The sequence below is a fragment of the Rhipicephalus sanguineus genome, chromosome 5, assembly GCF_013339695.2.
Source record: "Rhipicephalus sanguineus isolate Rsan-2018 chromosome 5, BIME_Rsan_1.4, whole genome shotgun sequence".
NCBI classification, from domain to species: domain Eukaryota; kingdom Metazoa; phylum Arthropoda; class Arachnida; order Ixodida; family Ixodidae; genus Rhipicephalus; species Rhipicephalus sanguineus.
The window spans coordinates 71,475,861-71,501,734 of NC_051180.1; the positions used below are offsets into that span (position 1 = coordinate 71,475,861).

Here is a 25,874-nt window from a genome sequence, read left to right on the forward strand (position 1 = left end):
CTGTTTGATAATGCTGACATTTTAGGCGTTCTCAAACATTCACCTTTTGCTCTGACATAAATTGTTATTTGCCTTTAGTGTCCCTTTAATTGTATATTCAAAAGTGTAATATATGGCTATAATGTCTTGGATTTCACTAGGCATTTTTGTTTTGATTAAAATAGAGCGTGAACTGTAAGAAACAGGATTTCTTGAACTATGCATTTTAGCCCGTTCAGCTGGTACTGCTGCCTTAGAATGGCATGCAAAGTTCGTCCGTATAATTCCATTTTCAAATTAAATTTTTTTATTGAGAAATCATGGACACACTTCTGCTTTTTGTACATGGTCAAACTAAAAGTAATGTCGTCATACCAATCTCGTAGTAAAAGGTACATAATTTGCGAACAAAATTGCTTAGTTTAGTGTGTTGTGTACCCACAACTCTCCACTCCAGAAGTATTGAGGCAGCATACAGTGCGACGCTACCATCAGACTTCAACCACAACTGAGGCACATGTCTTGATATTTGGCAATGTCCCGTAGTGCTGGTTGGTGAATTCAAGCATTCATCCCTGGCTAGCATTGCCACCTGTGGCTTTAACTGCTCCAGTTGCAGGATGGCAGCTGATGAAGGAACTACATATAATTGGCTGTTTACATAGGTTGCACGACAACCCACTGTGTAAACCAAGGTCCCATAAACTGGCAACCAAGACCATACCCAGGAATTTTTTTCGGGGGGTGTTTGTGTCTAGAACGGCCAACTTTGGCAACTAGTGGTCGCTATGAAGGCGTGAACGTATTTTGGTGCCACCCGAAAAGTTAAAGCATGAAAAAATTTCGGGGGGTGTCAGAACTCCCTCAAGTTACGGCCGTGCTGGCAACTATACCAACCACATACACTAAGTATTCACATAAACTTCCGAGGGCAGCTGTGTCGCTTTCAAAACAGCCGGGTGTCAATAACACAGCAACACTAATTGACGTACTTATCAGTGAAGAACTTTTCTTTGCATAAGTGGTCACATCTAGCATTTCCAAACGGGATGTCATGCCACCTTAGAATAATTGTGTGGCCAAAGCAGCTGCTGCTAAGCAAACAAGCATGCAAGATAAGGGCCTGTGACTAGTCTGAGGTGCAAATTGTAGTCTTATAGCAGCCCACTGGTACCCTAAATACAAAATGCATTAACAACAGCACTCCTACGCCACTATCACAAGTTTATCTATTCGTTGCTACCGGGCAGCTATGTAATTAGACCAGCCCATTGGAAAGCTCATCACAGCCATCTGAAGACTGTATACCATGAAATCACCTGTGCGAGACCTCCTGCGTTTTTTTTCCTCCTCTCACAGTGTACGGCATAGACTCTAATGGCCTCATGCCCACATTGCCCTGATAACAGGACCGTGTCATAAGCCAGTCTAAAACAGTCATCGAGAGTCATCATCGTCAGACTGGCAAGAAACTTGGCAATTGGAAGCTTGCTATGTTGTGCGATTAAGAGACATTTCTGTCTATTCTTCCTTGGAAGAAAATGTCACTCCACCTGAGTTGCAGCTTGCATCTGTGTACATTTTCGCACGTTGTACTTTCAGCCAATGTCATTAGCATTTTGTCTTTGCAGGTGGTGTTTTTTGCAGTCACCATGCTGTTTAAAGGGATACTGAACGAAACTTTTGCTGCCAAGATTTTCAGAAAGCCCAAGTGAAAGCTCGGGGGCTGAAATTGGTTGATGCAATCTTGTTTTCAGACAGAAACTAGTGAAAAATAATGAACTTAGTGCGTTTTTTACAAACTGCTGTGCAGTGAACTAGAAGAGGTGACCACGGGCAGGTTCATATGGGTACTCCAGATGTACTGACCACCACTTAATTTTTTTTTATGTATAAGCTGGGTGTTGATACAAGTATGAATGTTGGTGCCCATACTGCGGTTGAAGTATCATACTTCCCATCAGCTGACCCTTCACCCCTCCTGCCCCTCAGAAATGCTCCTGTATCTGTCCCTGGAGCTGACATTTAACTCGCGAGAAATACATGCCCACCATGTTCCCTGCATAATTGCTTAACCATCGACATTGCCAGTGATCGCCTGCATCTCTCAACCTGCTTTGCTCCAGAAAGGGAAGTAGAAGAACAGGAAAGCATGCTCTGATGTGCAGCCGCCTCATGCTCACAATGCCATATGTTCAAAAATGTGTGAAATGAACAGTGTTTAAAACACCAGAACAGTCATGTCTTCCTAGTCAAATTTTGATGCACCATCCATCATTTTTTTTTTCATATTTTTGTTCAGTATTCCTTTGATGTGCTTTTTCCATCCAGAATTCCAATCCTGAAGTGAGCATAAGCTGCAAAATATGTGTACGTGTGCTTGCACTGTTGGACTGTTAGTATTGGCGCCTGTGCTGTGAAAGAGCACACTGGCACATTTCAGCTGGCACTCCTCTGTTTCAAAGAGAGCACTCATTGAAATGCATAGTCAGGTACGTCATGGCTAATGGTGATAGCCACAGCGCTAAGGACGATTGACAAAGTAATGGGCAAAGACGAGTGCTATGGAGCTTCATTGTGCTGTGCAACGGAGATGAGTAGTCCACTTAAACAAGCAAAAATAGGAATATGATTAAAGAAGAGGTGATGATGAGCAAACTGAACAGTGAAATATACGTATTTACTCGAATCTAGGCCGGCCCCGATTCTAAGCCGACCCCCGAAATTCGCAAGGCCAGAAAAAAGAAGAACTTAATCATTGTACTCGTATCTAAGCCGACCCCCCCCACTTTCGCTTATCGTTTTTTCAAAAAAAAAACATCGGCTTAGATTCGAATAAATACGATAGTACTATCTCTTGAAGCACACACCACTGTTCAGACATCTGCCTGTCCGAGTCACATAACTCGTCTTTGTATGTTACTTTGTCTGTTGTCCTTAGCTCGATAATATAGTTCTCATCAGAGTTCTCTGGTTCAAATTGACCTGCCTTCATCCCCACATTTCCAGCAAGTGCTACATACACATACGTACCTTGTTAATATACATAGAATTTTTGTCATGTAATGGGAATGTTTTGCTACGTAGTAAAACTGACGAGTGCTATCTATGTTTGGGCACAGTATATTGAGACTAAAATGTACTAAACGCAAGATCTATTTGATATTCTTTTTTTTTTATTTACTTTTCACTTTGTGATTGTTGCGTGTGCAGGTGCCACCGTAAGAGCCTGCTACAGCAGCCCACCTTCTTTGCACGCTTTGGGCTGCCACTGTGGAAGCTCATTTGCCTGGTATACCACTGGGCACGCCAGTCTGACCTTGCAACGGTGCTTTCAGAGGCCTTAGTGGATAGCTTTGTGGTGCGCAATGTGTGGCGCGGTCTGCAGGAAGTGTGTGCCCGTGCTGTGGCGAGACGGCGGGCCATGCTCGGGGGACCGGGCATCCATGTTGAGGTGGCGACTGCCCAGCTGGGCCGGTACCTTATCCTAGGCGCTCTTGACCGCTCCACTCTCGAGACAAGGCTCAAGGTGGGTTAAGATCTCTTGGCAGGCTGAACATACTGGTCATCTTACTGGTCATCTTACTGGTCGTATGCCAGCCCATAGTGGTCACCTACTATAGTACATGACGCCATTGGGCAAAAAGGATGTTCCACGTTCGCCGCCATTGCTATGAGTGGCGCTGGTTGATGCTGGCAGGTTTACACATACATAGATTTCAAGAAAGTGGACGGGAAGAGCCGTCACTGTAGCACAATTGGTTGGGCACTGCACGCATAATACGGAGTTTGTAGGTTCATATCCTACTGTTAGCAAGTTGTTTTTATGTCAGTCACTTTCATTTTCCTTCATGCTACAGTATACTACTGTATGTCCTATATATAGGCTTGTGCGAATATTCGAGCACTTCGAATATTCGAACGAATAATACAGTAGTCGAATTCGCTTCGGTTCGAATTTAAATTATTGAAAATTTCGAAGTATTCGAAAGGAACGAATAGGTGTATACAGTGCAGACCACTTATAACGTAACCGCATATAGTGCAGGACCGGTTATAATGCGGTCTTTTTAGACTCCCGTTTACCCTCCCATAGAACCGCATGTATACGCATACCGCTTATTGTGCAGTCCCCCAAGATGAAATACCGTTTATAATGCGGTTGTGGGAAAATATTTCTGACAAACGCGGTAGCGAGTGCGGTTCTCAAAGGAGGTACGCCGCTGGGGAGGGAGCGACGAGGTCGTTACGAAGGGCGAGGGCACGCACAGTAAACGCCAGAGGGAGGAAAAAGACCGCGGCAGCGCTGTGCGGGCTCGCCGAGTGGGGAAGGATGGTGGTTGCCTAGGCGACGGAGTAGCCTTTGCACCGGCGGCGGCAAGGCTCCGCGGCCGCTTGCCGGCAGTGCGTTCCGCGTGGAACGTACGATCGCGTCCTCATCAAGTGCGCTTTAAAGCAAGTTTCCTGTCGGGAAAAGCGTCGTCGTTATCATACTTGCTACAGATATCGCGTTTGCTACCTCGTCCGCAAATTGAAAAGTTTTGCGGCTTCATGACGCGGGCTTTCGCCTTTTCTGCCAGTGCGCGGACTTAAACCTTGGCGGGCTTTTGTCGCCGTTGATCTTCCGGCCGCGAACACTAACTTCGTATCACGCGCGCTGTTCTTGGGTTAGTGCTTGAGTGCGATCTTTTCGACCTCCGATCTTCTTGTCTTGGACAAACTTCCCGCGACTACATGCTGAACAGCAGGCTAGGCCTAATCAGCGTTGGTTGCTTTTCGGTAGCGGTCGCGGGCGATAAAAGTTGCGGTTTGGTGCGGAATCAACGAAACTTTTTGCGATGGCTGCACTAGAAGGGAAGGGAATCATATCGTTAATGAAAACGAGGGCATGGTTGGCACATGCAGCTCTCGAATGGTGGTTCCGGATTCGATTGCAATGTCTTGGACATCGCGTGCGCGCCCGTGAAATCGAACGATCGGTACCGCTCAGCACGTGAAATTTCGGTCGCGATTCGACATGGTTTCGGTGTAATGCGCATACCTCGAGGTAGTCGGCGAATTTCCGCGATGGCACTTTGTTTTGTTTGCTTTTTTTCCCCGTGTTCATTTCGTTGGCAATGCGGGTCTTTGGCGGTTAATTTTTTAACATTCGGAGATTTAAGTGGTTGTAAGCGCCCCAAATCGCATATGTCGATTATCGGACACGCGAGGCTACATGCTCAACACGTTTTGCGCAAGTGCAGACTTTGAAAAAGGTTGTTTTGGTTATAGTGCGGTACCGCTTATAGTGCGGATATTCGCGACTCCGGCGACTTACGTTATAAGCGGTCTATACTGTATTAATCCGCTTGTAACCCCCCCCCCTGTAAAGGTGGTTTCTCTGCAATGCAGGGGCGCTATACCGTGAAAAAATCCGCACTGCCCGTTTGTAATCTTCTGTAAAGGTGGTTTCACTGCAGTGGAGGAGTGCTATACCGTGAATATACCTTTCCAGGGAAAATCTGCACTGCCGGGAAGCCCCACTTCAAGGTTAAATGAACATTTTTAAGTTTAAAAACTTGTTGTACCAGCTTATATGCTCCAAGCGTAGTAAATTTTAAAACGTAACATACTTTACAGGTTATCACTTGCATTCTACCAAAAGCCAAATCCTGCTACTATTCAAAGTTGCTTCCACTTCCTTTGAACCCAAAAGAATGACATTTGCACATGCCCTGTTACAATTAAAAAAAAAAACGTGCAGGTTGGTTGGGTCATAACAAATATGCTCGTTTTTCTTTATAATGTGTGATATATACTACTCAAATTCGATTCGAAATTATTCGACCAAAATCACTATTCGCTTCGAATTCGCTTTGAACCTAAAATATACTATTCGCACTAGCCTACCTATATACTTTATCCTATATATACTACACCTCAAATAACACTTCCATGTTCGTGGGAAGTAGCACTGTTTAGGTGGTGTAGTGCTTCTCTTTACTTTTTCATTGTCTTTAACGGAACGTGTTTCATACTAAAGTGTATAGTACCAAATTATAAAGGAAGGGATTCTCTTTCCAACAGCATTAGTACCAATAAACGTGTTATGAAATATGTGAAATGAATTGTCTTCACACAAAGATCTGAAACAAAACGTATGTAAAAGCATGATAGTTTGTTTACAAATGCACAACAACAAAAATTTGGCGTATACATTTTATAACAAGATGAAATATTGGTTTGGTATATCAACGAATTTCAGCCTTCTACTTCAACGAAAACAAATTAACAGCTTTTGCGAACTGCAGCATGTCGCTGCAGAATATGATCAATTGTATGCCATTGGGGTCAACAACTGGTCGTTTTGTAGAAAACGACCAGTTGGCCTCACAGTAACCACACAGACATTTAGTCGCACAATAACCGGCTAGTGGTGCCAAAATGGTGGAGATAAGAATTCTGACGAGACAGCAGTGAAACAATGCAGAGAGGAAAACAGAATTTGCCAGAGGACACCTGTTGACATTACAGGCTGGTTTGACACACTTTTGCTCTATGTGTTACGATAGGAACTGTGTCAGCTGACTTCAGTGACATTTTTTAATTCCCCACGTGACGAAAGACTAACAGGGAAAGCAAAATGGCAAGAGTAGTGTTTATTTTGCCCACTGGGGGACACACTTGGAAGGTGGGAAATTGGAATTTTAAACCATCGATAACGTGCTACTTGTGGGGATAGGCACGAGCAAGAAAGTGTTCAACACGACAAGTAACACCTCTTGTGTTTTTCTTGGCTTCGGCATCTGTTGGTCTCATAGGAACATACTTGTGTTGCAATAACTTTATTATCTCTCTCGTTCCCTGGCAGGCAGTCTCGGTGGCCGTGGGATGGAACTCACCTGTATTCCTAAAGAGCATCGAGCTGTGGCTGCGGCCGGGCTCTGTCATCATTACCGAGGACGCCAAGTTCAACAGCTTGGCCGAGCAAGGCATTCCCGTACGCTGTGGGGCTCGCCCCGGGCCCGACTTGGTTCACGCCTACCTGATGCGGCGTCTGACTGACGTCTTCGGCCACTTCATGGTGAACCAGCTGAAGCTGGAGACGGTGCAAGGCTTTCTGGATGAACTGCAGTGGCGGGAACGCTTTGCGAGCCACGCACGCGAGGCCTTCTGGCGCATCTTGGCTGATGTGCTTGACCACAGTGGGTGGAAGGGTACATTTGCACGTCTTCTTTTTGATAGTAGAAGCACCTTTCGTTGTGTGTGAAACTAACTGCAAGACAGCTGCTGGAGCTAACAAAGCCAGGTGTGAAGGAAATGACAGCAATTCATGGAAACATAAAGGGTAGAAGCCATTTTAACTGTTTGTGGTCAGTTGTCGGGCCCCTCCTGACGACGCAACATGACTGCAGTGGTCTGTCGTCAGGCACTGCTTGGCAAGCTCTTGCGTGGTTAATTCACATGGCCATTTTCTCACTGCATTATTCACCATCTCTAAAGGAGAAGTAAACTTCATTTACTTGAGCTTTGCTTTTTTTAATTTCAGACAGGAACGGAATGAAGGTGGATAAGGGTTTCGGGCCACAAAGGGTTAAAGAAAGGGGCCCTGTTTTTGACCTGCAAATACACTCCTCTGTGTTGCATTTTCCCATTTAATTGTCAACATGTCCATTATCTAAATCGGGACGAAGTGGTGTCAATGCAAGCTAGGCTTGACTGTCATGCTTGACTTAACCGGGGGCACCATATGTATGCTTCTAATGTAATAAAATGTGCTATCAGCACATGTCCAGCGCTTGGTAAATTTGAAATGGCTTGTTATTCGAAGTGCTTTTTTTTTTTTCTTAATATACATCGGTGTTACTAGTGTCACGACTAGACACTTGCGAACTTTCCCAAATTCTTCAAAAGTGTAGGAACTTGGGCTCCTTGTACAGCTTTACAAATGCTGCATCAAGTTTTATGAAATTTTAATTCTGTTTGCAAAAAATTTGTTAAAGGCTTGTAGTGTGCACGTATCTCACAGGAGTACGGCCACTAGCGTGGGTACGGACTTAGCGAGCCACAGGGCCGCGTCTGCCGTCGCTTAGCGTGAACTAGCGCGCCGCTGCACACGTACGTCCGAGCGCAAACAAGGCGCCGAGCGTAGCGCGGCAAGTACACAGTACTGCTCTCGAAATCCACAACACTTTATTGCCTGCGGCAACACCACAAAACGCAGTACAGCGCCCGCTCCCAAAGGCGGCGGGAGAAGCAAAACAGGCTTAACCACGCCACGGGCGAAAGTACAACACAAAGGGTGCCGCGAGCACGTCTCCGCGGGCAAAAGGGCTCATGGCGACACGCCGCTGAGAGAAATGGACCCTCGCGACTATGCTGCGTACTCTTACGATCTGCGACCACAGGGCCCGATCGCTCGAGCAAGGGCAAACTCCGCTCGCGTTTGCTTCGATAGGTACGGTTTCGGCGTAGTAAGACCACGTGCGAATGCACCGCACCGCTCTTCAGCCTAGCGTTCGGAAAGGACAACGTAAGGTAAGCGCTTGCCGCTGGCGCAAGGCACCGTTAGCGAACTCCGTCCGAGCGAGCCCAAACAAAGGAGCTGACGGATGGGAAAGAAAATACGTGCTTACACTACGAGGTCCAGAGAGAGTCTGACTCCCCTGCCGCGCAAAACGTCTCGCGAGACTCGAACGCGGCGCGGCGCCATCGTCAAGATCCGGCGCCGGGGTGAGGGGGTTTAACATCACCACCGCTCGCCCAGCGCCGTAGGACGGCGGAGGAGGGGAGCGACATGATCGGACATGAGGATGGCAGAAATAGGCGAAAAACCCGCGCAATGGCGACGGGCAAGCCTCAATCTCCACAGGCTGTTGGCATGCAGGGTGGCAAAATTACAAGAAATGCGTGCAAAAAATAAATAGTGGTGGCGTTTGCAAACACCCTTACAATGACAGTGCAAAATGCCATATGCAGGGGTGCAACAGCTACGCCTATTGCACCAATTTGATACAATTCCTTATTTTTGCAGCAGACTGGGCCAAAAATCGTGAAATTTGTTGAAATCACGCCACGCTGTGCCAAAATGCTTGGCCAACCTCAAAATTTTATCAGTTGCGATAGTTTTAGTGAGAAATGGAGGCTGCATTAGCCACCTGCAGTTTGGCTGTTTGGGCATCATCATCCAATCCAATACAGATGCGCGGACCTTAACCCGACCGCAAAAGAAAAGAAAAAAAAGGTTCGAAAATTTCCTCTCTTTGTTCTATCGCATGCAGAATGCTTGTTAAGCCATTTTCGCCGCTGTACACTGGTGTCATGCGGGGAAGCATACTAAGATTTAGGAAGGGCATTTAGCGCAAGCTGTCACAGGACACGGCACATTTTGTTTCTTAATTACTCATGCGTGCACACGCTGTATAATTACGGGTACTAGTATGATCGCTGACGTCTAAAAAATTACTAGCAATCACGTGGAGCTGTGTATGACGTTTCTGTGGCCCTGAGAAACAATTAACAAAAGCGTAGGCAAGTTTTCTCTCTCTCTCTTTTCCTCACTCTCATTTGTGCTTGTTATATGAACCTCCTGAATTTCAAGATCACCAGGTTGGCAGGTCCACATTAGCATTTTCAGCGCCTGTCAAATCATTTGACAGGCACTGCAAATGCTAATGAAGACTTCGTCATTGTTTGCACTGTGGGGTTGTTGAGCACACTGCTTTTATTGAAATAGCAGTGCTCACGTGCACTATACACGAGTTAGGTGAAGTTGAATGGTTTGTACATATTTTTGTTTTCTTTTCTAAGAGTAAGCCTTTGTTATTCTGCTCCTAATTTGAGATTTCGTACTCCAAAAACGCTGTTTTTTTTTTTCATAGCCTGCTCGAAAAGCAACATTTTGCTGCTCCAAAACTTGCTACAACTCGTGCTCCAAAAATTGCTCCAAATCCTACCTCAACTGTTGCACTCCTGCATATGCCAAAAAAAAACACATTTCTTTTGGGCGAGTTCATAGTTCATCCAAACAAGATCTTGAAGCAGGCAAAATTGGCAGCACTAGCAAAGGCATGAAAGAAACCCACTGACTAAGGACAATGTTGCCATGTTGTCAGTCTCGGATGTTCCGAGTTTGCTCTTTTGTATGGGCACGTGTCTCAACATCGTAGATGCTAATGGCGAACATACTTATCAAATATAATACATCCTATTCCCATGCTCCCATTCCCTCTACGCACTATTCTATGACTATTGGATTTTTTCAAATTTTTCATTTGTCAGGTAGTACAGTTAGATCAGCTGTGTGAACACCCCTCTATTCTAACAAAACAGTCAAACCTATCATGTATACATGATTGCAAGTTGACTCGAATGTAGATAAAACTCTTAAAAATCGTACATGTAAAAAAAGAAAAGGTGCGAGTGCCTTTTGTAATGGAACTTGTAATGGAACGACACAGCTCTTATGGGAGAAGAGCCGCACTTTTAACCAGCAGTGGCGCTCCTGACGGCTAACGGCTTGGTAAATATTGAAAGAGAAAAAAAAAGTTTTCTTTTTTTCTTCATAAGAAGCGCGCGGAATAATTATATGTGCCAAGTAGAGTTGAAAAGCAAACTTAATTTTGTAGCCAGGCCACTGCCTGCTTGATTTCTCATTTTTCCCACCGTTACTGGCAGCACTAGTTTCATTTTCAATTGTAAGTCGACCCCCAAACTTTGCATATCATATTTCGATAAAATAGGTTGACCTACAAGCGTGTAAATGCGGTACACTTAGTCTAATCTTAAAGGGGCCCTGTGACACTTTTTCAGCATGGTCAGAAATTGCTGCCGATCAGTAGTCAAGGCTCTCGTGAACACTCGAGTCGAACATTATAGCGCAGCACACAGCCTGGGATTTACAATAAATTCTCAAAGTCGGCTAAAAATTGCTTTCTCTTTCGACAAATGATGCTACTTACTCAAAATCACTGCGTCACTGACTCAAGTTCCACACCAATGTCTTATTTGAACATGGCACGCTCGGTAGTTACTGCAGCTGCTGCAAGAGGCCGCCACTTGCCCGCACGCGTTCGCACTGAAAGTATGTCGCAGGTTTGAAGAAAAAGAAAAAAAAGAAAAGTGCTCAAGGTCACAAAGCGCGTAGCGTACCTTCTTTCCCCGTGCCATCCCTTTCTGCTTATTGTAGGGGTGCTATCACACCCTGTAAAGTCATTTGCGCCTCATGGAGCACGCGCGGCTCGCGGATAGGCCGCAGTTAGGTTAAACGGCTGCCAAGCGAGTGGCGCTGTGCTCTCGCCGGTTAGGTTTAGCGCGGTGGTGCCGGCAGCACCACCTGCTGGCGGTGCTAGATCAGTGGACAGTAAACAGCAGTGAGCCTCTTTTGGGGCTTTGGTTGCGCCGTAGATGGACGTCTCCCTCGGTGGGTCCATGGGGGACGATACCGCCACTCGTTTCCCGCGGGCCCCTCGTGGTGAGTCTGGCATCGGCGACGCCGCATTTACGGTGCATTGTATGTCTTATGTTGTCTTGAGTGTGTGTTATGTTTTCTGGGTATTCATTAGTATTGTATAAGGTTATATAGCAAGTGACTAGTTGTGTATTAGATTCGGCAGGCGAGCTCACCGTATGTAAAAAGCAAGTTAATAAATGTACACGTGTTGGTTGTCCGTATGGCGTGAACTGTGTCCGTGTGTTTCGAGAGCGGCGATATCTCTCAGACCTCACAGCTTCCAGTGCTTTCATCGGGTCGAGAGAAGAGAGAAAGCAGTTACAGCATGCGACAAATCTTTGTAACTCCGCTCGTACTGGACGGATTCTAAAAATTTTTGCGGTGGTCGATTTGCGAGTCAGTAAGCTCCTTTGTGAACCCATTCCATGGCTACTTGGAAAAGTGTTGCAGGGCTTGTTTAAAGTGTAATGTTGTAGTTCAGTTGTTCGTTCCCTTTTTCAGTATCCTTCGAGGACATGCTTGGAACTGCTTCTGATACATCTGGCCAGAAGGTGCCCAGAGCAGAACCCGAAGTTATAGTGTGTGACAGCAGCTCGGAGGATGAAGGAGGTGCTGGGGACGATAATGGCGCGCCGAGTAATAACAGCACAGACTCAGGAACGGCAGCTGACCAGTCCAAGGGAGCAGCTAAAACAGGTACGTGTGAGCCATTACATTGTGCTGACCGCTTCTCATTATGTATCAAATTAGACCAGCTTTGGATGACTGCAAACTGCACAGTTTTTGCGGCGCTTACTTGAACGTTGAAACAGACTTAAGGGGGGACGCGGGGATCAAATCGCGAAAAATGGCAAAAAAATCGATTTTCTGAAAATCACATTTTCAGTTTCTGTAGCCCTTTTTCTATCTAATTCCAAAATATCGTCGCTGAAAACCACGTAGAAGTGCTATTAAAAATTGTTGCGCCCGCTGAGGCGGCGAAAATTATCGCGGAAATCGCAAAAAAGAAAGCGTTTTTCAAAAAATTATAGCTCCGTAGCGGCGCGACCGAGCACCACCATCTAGGGCTCCTCTGAAAGAGCACTTCTCCGTCTTCAAATTCCCCGCCTCAGCTGGCTCCTCCATTTAAAAACAAGCGCACAAAAAGCAAACGTTTAAAGGTCGTTTCGAGGCCCCCGATTGGCCGCGGCCGCCATGATGCTCCAGCGCGCCTCGCCATTGGTCCGACGGTCGCTCCCGGTGTGCGTCGTCTGCGGCTTCCGCGTTGCGGGGTCACGGCTGTCAAGAATCACGCTAATTACAGAAGCATTCGCACTCGTTTTGTGTTCGCTGGTCGACGATAATTAGGCGTTAGCAGCTGCACCCAGAAGCTCAATCATCAGACCGTGTATCAGACTGCGATAGCCCGACGCGCTCGTCGCGAACATCGCAGTAGCACGCCGCGTTCACTCGTGGGACCCACGGTTAGAAGTTCTGCCCGTCGGCATCTCGGACCTCGTGACGAAGACCATCGCGGGACGACCTTTTGTGCTCGTGATCGAACATGACTAACTCGGAAACATCGGGCACCGCGGCAGCGCACACCGCGACCGTGCTTACTGCTCGGAGTCGTGGCTAGGCCTAACTACGTTCACGGCGCCGACGAATTCGAGCTTTGCGAGGAAGAACATCGTGCTAGCAAACATGCGAAAGCGAACAATCCGCAATGCGCTTTGTTGCAAGCAACTAATGATATCGCCCGCTGGCAGCTCGGAATCGCTGATCGGCACTTGACGCATCGGCAGCGCCGCGGACCCCACGGCCACGGCCGCTCGATCTCCCCAAGTTTGTCACACAGCGATCGCTCGAAGCACCGCGACAATTTCGCGCGTCGGAGCCCCAAAATGCGAGGCCAAGCATATTGCACGCCGATGTTTCATCGCTGCGGCTTGGCATATTGCGCATCGCCACCAAATGCCACGACCCAGCATATCGGGCGCCGACTTCCTGAACCCCGCGGCCGAGCACTTCGCGGTGAAATAAGCACTCAGTGGTGATGTAATTTAGGCGCGCTTCAAGCCGTGCATGGTATCGCAGCAAGCTTTTGTAAATGTACTGAAATAATGAAAGCCTCGCCGACTACCATTACCGCGACCGGGTGAATGATGAAGCGTATCAAGGCGGGGGTGACAAATGAACTTGTGTAAAGGAGTGGACGAATTTTTATCTGCCAAACTCGCTTCATTAAGTAAAACTCAGAAATTCCTGTGCCACCAATGTCTTGGCCATAACTGCCACAGCACACCTAAATTTGCATGCCACAGACTTGTAATGTGCAAGTCTGGGCATTAAACCTGATAGGCTCACCCTTCAAAGAGCTGACAAAAATAACCAATAAAGAAAAAGGAAAGCACATAGTGCAAAAAAATTAAAGACCAAGGACATAAGAAAACCCCTGCAAGCAAAGACACTAAATATCACAGCCCCAGAGCATTTTGATTTACATGTAGTGGCTGTGCAACTTTAGGGCCCGTTTTCTCAGAAGTGTGTTTTGACCAGACTGTCTCACTTGCAGAAAGCGTAGCACGACTATGGCTTGATGGATTTTCATGAGGTCGGTTGCATTGTATTCCCTAGTCAATTCTCTACGCTGTGACATTCCTGTATTTTTGAATTACTCTCTCATATTTTTACTCTTTGGCTAATTTGACATGACGATAACGAATACATTATGCAAACATGGATGTAATGTTCCGTGTAAAAAAAAATCGAGGTAATAAAAATATTTGGAGAATGTCACAGCATGAACCATTCCTATGGCTAACATATAAGGGCAACTTTGGGCTTTCACCATGTTTTGTTGTCACGGCAGGCTTTCTGCAAGTTTGGTACAAGAATGATGCAAGTAAAGATTTATAATGTCAAAACTGCTGGAGATATCTTAATGAAACTTTGTAAATAGTCATTCAGTGCACTTCCCAATAAGCATGCCAAATTTCATTGTTCTACTACAAAAAATAAAGAATTTCAGCTTCGATCCCCACCTCCCCCCTTAAATAAAGCCTGCTGCAAAAATGTGCATGGCTCAACTTCAGCTCCACACGTAGCATCAGAGTCTTTCAATGCTTTTCTGGTCACGAAACTCTTCCGTAACGCTATGGAGAGAGCTTGCTATGTCGCCACAACTGCTGCACGGCGGCGCTAGGAGTGCACGGGGGGCATTGAGGAGAGGTTTGCTGCGTAGGGAGAACTGGGAGAACTGGGGGCCCAAGGAATCTGGTGACATCGGCGTTCAGTTGTCCTCGTTTTTCTAATTTTGTGCGACTGACGGCTGTGTGAATTGTGTGCGAGGACACGGATGGGGTACATGAGCGATGCACAAGACTGTCATTCTGGCTACAGAGGGACAAGCGAAAAGGTGCAGTTGTTTAGTTTGCCGAGGGACGACAATGAGAGGGATGAATGGAAACATGCAATACCGCGACAGGAAGCTGTTGGATTTACCTTCGATTCTGAACCTGTTATAGTGTACAAGACACATTTTGACGCCACCGACGTTGTGCGAACGGACGACTTCATAGTGAATGGAGGAAATGTGTCTTTGCAACACGAGAAGGCATTGTAGCAGGCCGGCCCTGTTCTTTTTTTTTTTTTTCAGTTTGCTAGGTTTTAGGTTTTTTCCAGCTTATCAAGAGCTTTGCAATGTTCCCTAGTTCGCCGTTGTTAAAAAAAGCCTTTTCTTTCTATTTTCATTGACTGAATGTCAACTAAGCTAATTTTAAAAATTTTTATATTGTACTTCAGAGTTTTTTTTTTGCTGCAATAGCTTGCTCCCTTCATTTATTGGCCTTGCAGAGAGTTTTCCCATGCTAGGAAAATGTCACTCCTAGCTTTCTGTTTTCTGAAATAATTTTCCAGTAAAAGTTTTTCTCTCTTCCTCTTTCAGTCGCAGCATTCTTGCTTTGTTTACTGTAGCTTAGTGCCTCAACATCGTGATGACCTCAGAGATATGCATTGAAATAAGCAATTACAGTGATTTATGGACGCAATGGCTGTTAGTGTTTCCTCAGCTTGGCATGTTTTTGGGTATTTTGCCCCTTGTTACGTTTTTCACATTCTGAATTAATCGAAAGCGCAGCAGAGCTCTGTTTGTGAACACGTGCTTATTTTCTCTAGATTAGTGGAATGTGCCTTCATTTCAGTTAATCAAGTCTCCCCTGGGCAGTCTTCATTAAGAAATTCGTTACATCACGCGGTGCAAACGTTGTCCATCTAAGCAGTCAAAGTAACGACCGTTGTAATTTATGATGGTGCCATCAGCGCGAAGATTGGAAATACCCGAGTGCCCTTGTGACGCTGCACAATGTAAAGTGCGACACACTTTCGCACGTGCGATGTTCATGTAACATGGAGTTGTCCAAGTTACACGTGGGAAATGAACAGAACATGGTTACAAACTCGGAGTTAAGGCTAGGTTAGACCCTAGAGATCAGCATGTATTCACGCGTTACCTTGCAAAAGCTTCGTCATTCTGATTTAAAGTGCTGCCGAAGCTCTTTGATGTAGGCTGCAGCGGAGGGAAGGTAGCGTTTATGAACTGTAGACACAGGAATGCAGAGCTTTCCCTTTTTTGTAACGCGGCCATGTCTAACTCCCAAAACGTAGACGGCCTGATCGTAAATAGCGCGATCACCGCTGGCTCAACTCTCGCTGAGACTTCAGTTTGCGAGTTGGTGAGTTTGCGAGGCTTGTGCAGTGTCACAAGTCTAATATCCTGTGCCTGAATAAAATACTCTCGTGATTCACTGCCTGAGGTAAGGAACCGCGCTGGAACAACATATATATACAGCTAATATATTGCTACATGCGTATGCAACAACCACATTGTATTTCAGGTGAAGTACGAGTGGTAGTTGCATTATTGCAGTTTGGTGCAGGGGTAAACCATTGCCTCGAACCGGCACATCATTAGGCGAGCGCAGCGCGCGCACACGGAAGCCCTCGCATTGACAGCGGTGACCCTAGCAACAGCTTCTCTTCCTGTGTGAAACTGCGGGCAGAGTTTCATGACCAGAAAAGCATTGAAGGGACTCTGGTAGCATGTACATTCTCTAGCAAAAGTTTGCGGGACACAAAATTTTCTATAAAACTGCATTCCTGCTTTGTCTGTGGGTTCAGGCTCGAATTAAATGCTCCGGCTTGTAGTAGTTCTTGCAACCTATACAGTTACCCACTAGATTAGAAGCGTCATACACTAACGGAGCAGAAATTCTCATCTGCAGTGGAGGCTACATCCCGTATACTTTTGCTGCTGGGTGTACGATTACAGGCACAAGTTGCATAAGAAGCTGAAGTATAGGTTCTAACACGAACACTTCATTCTTTATTTACTAGCTTCATCGTGATAGCATCAGACAGCACACAACCCTCTACATTGCTAGACTCCCCTTTAGAAAGAAACATGTAGGAGCAGTAGCTTGCTTGGTCAAAAAGTGATATTTTTTTTATTGTAGACTATTTGCTCTAGGCTGTTGAGCTTATAAGGAAATTAAGTATAGCAAACAAAGCTTGTTTGAAAGAGTACTCGCTGTAATTTTCTTTGCTGCTTGCATCACCATAAGTGTGGCCTCATTTTAGCTATTATCATTGCCACTGCCACTAGCCAATTAAAGCTCTGTACATGCATGGGCTCTGAGAGCACAGTATATGCTAAACAAATATAATTGGCTTGCATTAAATTAATGTCGGTCAGCTAGGCGCATTTTCTAATTTGGCTGGGCTGAAAAGTGTCAGATTCGACGAACTGTTGTTGAACACTTCTTTTAATTAACTCGAACAGGAGACAGTCCATTCACTTAAATTACATTGTTTTAAGCTTCTAAGGATTTGAAGTTCTTGTACAAATAATTCAAAATTGAATAAAATATGACTTATGCGAACAGTAGCGTAGCCAGAAACGTTTTTCGGGGGGTGGGGGGTTCAGCCTTACTTTATGTATGTTTGTGCGGGCATTTGTATGTGTGCGTTTATACATACACATGCAGATTTGAAAATTTTCTGGGGGGGGGGGGGATTTCAACTACCCCCCTCCCCTCCACCCCCAGGGGGAGTTCAAATCGAGCAGTTTTATACTGATTCGAGCAGTTTTATACCGAATCGCGAGCAGCTTTATACTGATTCAGTATAGTTGCAATATAAGTAACTTTATTTCTGAACAAGCCTTACAAAAATAACTCCCAATGACTCCTGTTAACATGTGCAGAAATCTGAATATCAAGCATGCTTCAAGTACTACTTGTGCCTTTAGAATGATCTTTCAACACCATTTTGTGTGCATGTTGCTCTTCACTTCAGGAACCAGAATGTTTAAATTACCTAAATGCCATCCGAATGGAGTGACTTTCAAGGTTTATTCAGAACATAGCAGACCAGTCAAATTTCTCAGTATACTCTGAAATTGGCACGACATTGACTTGTGCTTATTTTAATAGTCTCAATTTGGCTCTATTATGAGCCTCTGCAGTGTGTCTCATGAGGGTAAGGCAGTAGAGGTTGACTAGTTCATCTGGTTTAACGAAAAAAGAAAGAATGCAGTCACATCCAGCATTCATGAAAACAATTTTTCTCTTCAGGGGTTCTTTTTTTGTTCACCAGTTTGTTTTCAAACTCCTTCTTTGTAGTATGATCTCATGCATGGACAAGTGATGTTTGCTTGTTCTTACTGATCCTAATGTTTTAGGTACTTCTGATGAGCTGAACTTCTGGTGAACTGAACAGGAGTCCAAATTTTCGTTTGCTCTTAGTGCTCATCTATGCAATGTGATGGCACATACCCAACAACCATTGTCGACGCTTCATGCATAGTCCACAGCAGCATGTCACTGTTGAGGGCAAACAGGAAGTATGTCTATCGAAATCATTGAACGAAAAACAAACAAAGCATTGACTGTAGTGTGAATGGTTGCCAAATCGAACCGCTGAGCTTTGAGGCGAATAAAATATAGTCGCCAGAAAAGTAAGAATCAACATAGTGTTTTTTAATATAAATTGAACATGAGTTCATTAACTTTTATTTCAGAAATAATCAAATGGAGTGTTTCAAAGCTGTATGTAGTGAACCTTGCAAAAGCAGCTATCAGATTAGTGATCTACACTTTCGCTCTATGATCTTCTTTCCTTTGACGTGTACGAAGGAAGATAAACACAGTAGCAGCAACTTGATTTGGCTAAGTCGGCATCTGCACTCATTCAACGCAACTGTCGCAGCTGGCCTTTTGTAAAAGCATGGTAGAGCTTTATAGCAATGCACCTAGTATTGCTGGGAAGTTCAATCGTGTTTTGTCAGAGAGCTTCATGATAATGCAAAGCTTGTTACCGTGAAGCTTATGAGCTTATGAATAGTGCACCATGCTGTCACAAAGATCGTTGCCTATTCTCGCACACTGCTACCAGCATGTCATCAACTGATTCGAGAAGGTTCTCGATATCTCGCTAGCGTTCCAAGCATATACAGAAAGTTTATATGTGGCAGTTTGTTGCAGCAAAGAGTTCAAGTGACCTTAGTATAAAGGGCTGCACATAATCTCTTGTTTCCTCGCAGCGTCGTGTGAGGGACATCATAGACCTGTTCTTTACATTTGTGGCATTTCCGCCCAAATCACAAACCGATGCAACTGCTTGCTATAAAAACTTCCTGTGTGCCATATACTGGGGGGAAGTATGCCACATGCTGCCGTAAATTGAAGCACAGGTACAGATGAAATATGATTATAGCTAACAGTCTTGCTTTGGCAAGTTGTAGCGCCTTAATGGTTGTTGCTAAAGCTGTCAGCTGAGGTGGCTTGCAAACATCTGAGCAAGCAGGCTAACAGGGCGGAACGCGCTGTGTGCTGAAGTTATTGTCATTTGTACTGCGCAGAACCTGGGGTGGAGACTGCCTACAGGGGCGAGAAGACTGGTGCACAGAACTGTGTCATTTTGGATGAGTACTATTATGCGAGAAAGAAGCCCTGCCCCGCTGAGAACCAGCTTGTAGAAACAAGAGGCGACTTTTGTTTCAAGGTTTGTAAAGCTCATTGCCATTAGCCAAATGACAGCACTGTGCCAGGCATGAGTAGAGAATTGGACACAAGTGTCGTGGTTTGTGCATGCAAAAGGGAATCTCACTTCCTTCTAGAGATATTAGTGCTATAGAGGGGCAGTACAGGCATATTTGAGGCACTCTTTTCCAACATTTGAGCCCGATCATCATAATACGGTAGACTCCCTTTGAGATGAACTTGAAAGGGCCTCGAAAATTTGTTTGTTGAACCAGAAGTTCAGCTCAGCAGATGTGAACTCTGTTGCTGGGGGACTGAACAGAGGCAATGGTTCTAGAACTGTTCCTATGGTACCAGAAGATTCAATGAGAGGACAAGTGTGTCTTGAGGGCAGTCTGCTGTAAATTGACATATGAAGCTTCAGGTCTTCGCTGGGTTGTTGGATTTGATATTTACCATCATGAGGTGACTTTTAGATTAGCCCTTGCAAGAATGCTCGCAGCAGAAAAGAACTGTGCCTTGATTTTTCTGCTTTAACATGTAGCTGCTAGCTCTGTTATCAGTTATGAGGCTTCAGTTGCTCAAACACTCTAGTAATTGTGTTATATTTTATTTAACAAGTACAAAATGCATTCCAAGTGCAGTATGGCTTTGGGCTTTAAGCATCATCACAGAAATCAAAGGTGGTGGTCATGTTGCACTTTTACAAACCACTGGTATGTGAATACGTGTACGTGAAGCACAAAAATTCAAGCACTTCAAATATTTGAACAAATATTTTGGTATTCAAATTTTCTTTGACATGAATTTAAAATTTCCAAAATTTCAGTGTATTCGAAACAAACGAATAGACTTGTTTTACCGTATGTAACCCGACTGAAAAGGTGGTTTCACTGCAGTAAGGGACCACTATGCCATAAAACCGCATATTCAAGGAAAATTTAAAAAAATTCGCACTGCCATGAAGCCACACTAAAAGGTTAAAGTGTGCTTACCTGCGCTTTGATTTTTTTTAGGTTTATATGAGTGTATTTTATCAGCTTATGTGGGCTAAGTATGGCAAATTTTAAGACATAAGGTTTTTTGCTGCTTATAGCTTGCCCTCTGCTAGTAATATTCAAATCTTGCTATTATTCAACTTTGCTTTGAACAAAAAAAAAAAGTGATATTTGCGTGAACCTACCATTTGTTATCCCAAGCTTTGCTTCTTATGCCTGATTGCCAGCCCGTTTTTCAATTTCTTGCATATTGTACCTCAGTCCCAACTTGTTTTGCTTCTAACCTCTTGGCAGTGCCCGATCTGCAAGAAGTTAATCACCAATAACATCAAGACTGTACAGCACATCACCAATCACATTGAAGGGAGCCGCCAGCGGAACCCTGATCTCACTGATCTCACCATTTGTAAATACTGCTTCAAAGAATTCGAAACCCCTTACAGCATGCAGTGCCATACAGAAGCGGTGAGTACTTGCAGCCGTACATTTGTGCTCAGACTGTCGTCTCTGACATTTAATCGAGCAGCACACATGTTAAGTGCTGAAGGCTCACTTTAACGGGAGCACGAATGGATTTTAGAAACTTTTCTCTCTATGCAAATCAATTGCAATGGATTGTGGAAAACCGTTTTATCAGAAATTCAGTGTGGTAAGCTTAACATCTTAGATAATCTATAATAACTTACTGAGTCAAACATAAGCAGTCACATTGGTTTTGTTGTGCTCTGCTACTTCCTAATACCAAGAGTGGGGTGTCTACTGAAGTATACCAGGTTTGTTAAAAGCACGATCATGGAAATAGCCTGTACTTTCAAGCATAGGCGTGCGCAGGGTTCCCCATTAGGGTGGGCAAAGGCTCATTGCAGCGCCCCCCCCCCCCCTCTTAGGTGACTAGAAGGGCCAATGTATGGGGCAGATTTCACGCCCCCCCCCCCCGCCCCCCTGTGCGCACGCCTATGCTCTCAAGCCTGAAACGCTGCATCCAGAAGTCGCACAACTTCCATGCATGGTAAACAGTGTACCAAGTGCACAAGCATGTCATTCATTCTGTACTATGTGCTAGGCACAGTACAATGAACTGATCAATACAATTGACTGAGGATAAAAAGAACAAGAAGATGGCCTTCACCTTCAAGTCGTCTTAGGCAAATGCATAAGGGACCGTTTAACTTTTTAATGTCATGAATATCCATGAACATGAAACGTCCACTTCATTAAATAATTTTGACGAGAAAGTGTTAGCTCTTCTTTCAGACATAGCCATGAAACTGTGTGCTGTTTTGGAACTAAGGGACGCCACAGCAATAATTTATTATACTGTACCCTATTCTTATCTCTTGCAGGCTCACTTAAAGCCGGATGGCATAGTGTGTAAAATTTGTAGCCAAGAGTTTGATTTGGTGTCTAGTCTCATTGATCACATGAAGCTCTACCACAACCCATCAGAAATGCCCTACTCATGTCAGCTGTGTGGCTTTCGCTCATCATTCCACAATGATGTCGTGAGCCATTTTCATGAGGTCAGTATGGCACGATTACCCTCTCCTAGTTTCGTTACGTCTTACCGCATGTTTGCCGCTGTTGTGAGAACAGCTTCTAGGGTGTGCATTTGTTATAAAATATGGAACAGCAGTGTCTGTTAGTCATTTTGAAAGCTTTCACCTTTAAGTATCATGAAGGCAAATATTTAGGTTACTGGCAGGTTACACTTATGGAATACCATTCAAGTTATTTTTGTCTTCAGAAGACTAGTTGCAGACATTGTGGCAGAACAGTGCAAAAAACAGGACAGTGAACACACAGGACACAGTGCTGACTGTCAACTGGTTTTTTATTGAAAAGGCAGAGCATAAATAGGCAGGCGAACAATGAAAAATGAAAGAAAAAGGGGGCACAAATGCTATCAAGTGACTTGGCCGGCCAGCATAACTATCAATTTCGGTAGAGATTAACAGCTTACATGATGCAGTGAAAAGCAGATTTCATGAAATGGCAGTCAAGAGCAAACAAACGCCGAAACAGAACCAAGACTTGGCAGCCAGTACAAAATTTATTGAAACAGCAGAAACCAAACACTCAAAAACCAAGAAAACTGAAAAACGAAACTCTAACAAAAAAGGTTTCTAAACAAGTGGCAACAAGCTACGTGATCACAAATGAGGCTCAAGGTAAGTAATTCCTTTGTCAAAAACTGCTACTGATGGCGCACTAACATGGGCTAGTTGGTTAATGAACTAGCCCACCTGCAAAGCCTTGTGATTTGCATACAATTTAGCTGTTCAGATCTGTGAGCCAGAAACTATGCTAAAACTAAATGCTATGAGTGGGAACACTGCCTTGAATATCCTACGCCAGCTCCCTGCAAATTCATTGGTTATACCTATTTGAGTTTTAAGTTTGGTGTGTCATTGAATGCAGTGGCAATGGCCTTATTAAACCTTCAGTTCTCTTTAGTGGCCCTTTTTATATTGGTAGTGTTTTTGCCAAGACCGTGTAGATAATCCAACCCTCGCTCATATCTTTTAAAGGGACAAACGATTTTTCTCTTTTTGGTAAATTACTCACAATTCCAAAATCACCGTGCTTGCTACGAGAAGGCACTTGGTGAGTGAGAAAACGTGCAAAAAGAAAATGCAGGTGGCGACGCCACCTTGAAATTCCCACATCAAACACTGTGACGCCATAGATTTTGACGGCGTCTACAAGGTCCAACATAGTTCCTGATCAGTAAAAATGAAGTAAATTATCCCCTGAGAGGGACATAGACCTAGCATACCAAGTTACAGGAAATTTTGCTGCACTAATGTCTGCAAAAATAGAAAAAATACGATTTGTAATGTGATGTCATGCACGGAGATTTTGGCACGAAATTCAAGAATGAAACTTTGACCTTGATTTTCTCCTCTATTAATAAACCTATGATGGTGAAATTAATGACATTAGAGTTCTCAGAGTACAGTGTATCAATCTAAATCGATTCATTGTTTCACTTTAGTGTCCCTTTAAGCCTTGTGCCAGTCTCGCGGTGTGTGCTGAATGTTAGCTCTTCTGTTCTTTGCAGGATCACCTAGGAACCAATGCACTCCTGTGCCGTTTCTGCCTTCGCGTGTACATAGTGAAGTTCTCGAACAACTGTGCCAGCATAGGTGTGCAGAACTTTTACTGTCACCTGTTCAAGCACCTGGCGCGTACCTCCGCACGCCGTTGTCCCATCTGCTGTCTGGTCTTTCTCAGCCACCTGGACATGAAGGCGCACCGCGAGAAGGAGCATGTGTCCATGCTCCACGAAGCAGGTGAGCACACCGCTCGCAAGTGCACTGCGGCAGTGCATCTACTCTCAGTGATGTCCCATATAGCTTCGTAATTAACCCCATGAGGGTTTTCGCCGTACATGTACGGCAGAAGCTTCCTGGTACCAAAGGGTTTTTGTCGTACATGTACGGCATAGCGTTTATTTTTAAAACGCGTGCCTTTTTCGATCATTTCTTTCGCTTGGCCTGTGCTTCCACACTTCGGGAATATGTGGAATTTTTTTCATGCGCCAATGTCTCTGCATTGTATTTTTATTTTGCTTCTCAAAAGGGCGCGCCGGCTATCGCTTGCCCATCCGAGCGCGTTCGCGGTGCAGCTGGTTTAAAGTGCGCGCCTTTTTCGATCATTTCTCTTGCTTTGCATGTGCTGCCACGCTTTGAGAATACGTGGAATTTTTTTCATGCGCTGATGTCTCTCCGTTGTTGCTTTTTTTATGCTTCGCAAAACGGCGCGCCGGCTATCGCTTGCGCACCCGAGCGCGCCCGCAGTGTGGTTGGTTTCAAACGCATGCCTTCTTCGATCATTTCTCTTGCTTGGAATGTGCTGCCACGCTTCGGGAATACGTGGATTTTTTTTTAATGCACCGATGTCTCTCCGTCTTTTTTTTTTTTTTTGCTTTCCAAAGCGGCGCGACGGCGTTCAGTTGCACATCGGAACGCACGCACGCGGTGCGGCTGGTTTCGATTTCGTCCTTCGGGTGGTTTTCACTTCTTGCGCCCACAAAGCTGATGGCTGTTTGGTTTCTAATCTCTCAAAGGGTGACCGCTTGTTACTCTCTCGTTTATTGCTCCCCGGGGTGCGATTACATCTGTTTTCGTGCGGCGTTAAATTACACAAACGACGCCGCCGTGATTGCGTTGCCTGTTTTGGGGTCTCGGAAAAACTAACTACGTCCTGTTGGCAATAAGGCGAAGGATTACTGTAGATTTTTCACTCGTTTTGCTTTCCGGACGGGCGCACAACCATAGTTTTCTTCCGTGCGCTCACTGACGCAGTTCGCTTACGCTATGGAAACGCACGCCGGTTGCTCTGCTGCCGGTGAGTCAAGCAGCGATTCTTCCGATCTGGACTATTCCCCAAGTGCCGAAACAGAATCTGATTAGTTGGATTTCAGCTTGTCAGACGAGGACTTTTTGACGAGTTTAGACTCCAATGACAATCACGGAGCGACATCTGAAAAGCATGCGCGGCGAGCCATGCTTCAATGACTATCACACGCTCAAAAGTTTTTAGTGTTAGAACACGAACATTTTTAACCGGAAAAGTACTCTGGTGCGCTTATTTTTGTATGTCTGTGAGCTATGTTCAATACAATGCAAAATTTTTATTTATAAAAAACTGTTAAGCTTTCTTTTTCATGATTTTGCTTGATTTTACTACGAATAAACCATGTGTATGTAATAACAAAAATGATTTTTTTGTCACTTTATGGTCACGAGAAAAATTTTAGACAATTTTTTCCTAAATAGAATTGTCTGAAGAATTTATTTCAGCAATGAAAAAATTACACATTTTTGGACTGGATTTCATGAAAAAATTCAGCTCTCAAATTGTTAAAAATGTTGTCACCGGCAAGCCGAAGATGCCGCCCGGGTCCAAGGGCTTCAATCCGTCACCTGACGCCATCATCATCGACAGAGGGTGGGACGGGACAGGGGTTAATCCCCTCTTCCCCCGCCTCGCCCTGACTTTTAATAAAGTTTATTCATTCATTCATTCACCAGACTTGTACAGTGGTCACGGATTGAACAGGGCTGAGTAATGCACTTACTTTCATTTCCATCGTCTTCAGTTCACGTCATGTTGGCATGATTTCCTCTCGAACACTTAAACGTCACCTTTAGCGGCCAGATTCGTAGCGACATCACACGGTTATCTCAAGCAATTGCGCATACCAGTCGTGATACTAAGAGCTTTGATGTGGTGTTTCAATTCGCAAGCACTGTACATGTTACAGGAGAAAGGGTAACCGATTTCAGTCATGATTACTTCCTTCAAAAATGTAATCAAGAGTAGCTACCAGCTACTGCCTCTTGAAATTAACTCAGAAATTACTGAAAAGTAATTGATTACTTCGACGTAACTCTTGCTAAATTTGTACATGTGCGGTAAATAGAGAGAGCTCACCTGCCTATT

At 44.7% G+C, this 25,874-nt stretch overlaps 1 protein-coding gene across 4 annotated transcripts in view; it reads left to right on the forward strand.

Annotated features, from left to right (window-relative positions):
• The window catches only part of LOC119393738 (uncharacterized), a 90,519-nt gene that overhangs the window by 48,075 nt on the left and 16,570 nt on the right, over window positions 1-25,874 (forward strand). For 3 of the 4 annotated variants that reach the window (XM_037660859.2, XM_049416334.1, XM_037660860.2), the window contains exons 10-16: window positions 3,193-3,508; window positions 6,830-7,175; window positions 11,912-12,106; window positions 19,308-19,450; window positions 20,721-20,891; window positions 21,770-21,946; window positions 23,488-23,719. In XM_037660859.2, coding sequence (XP_037516787.1) covers window positions 3,193-3,508; window positions 6,830-7,175; window positions 11,912-12,106; window positions 19,308-19,450; window positions 20,721-20,891; window positions 21,770-21,946; window positions 23,488-23,719 — 1,580 coding nt within the window. The remainder of the gene's footprint in view (window positions 1-3,192; window positions 3,509-6,829; window positions 7,176-11,911; window positions 12,107-19,307; window positions 19,451-20,720; window positions 20,892-21,769; window positions 21,947-23,487; window positions 23,720-25,874) is intronic. The other variant, XM_049416333.1, reaches the window with a different exon arrangement.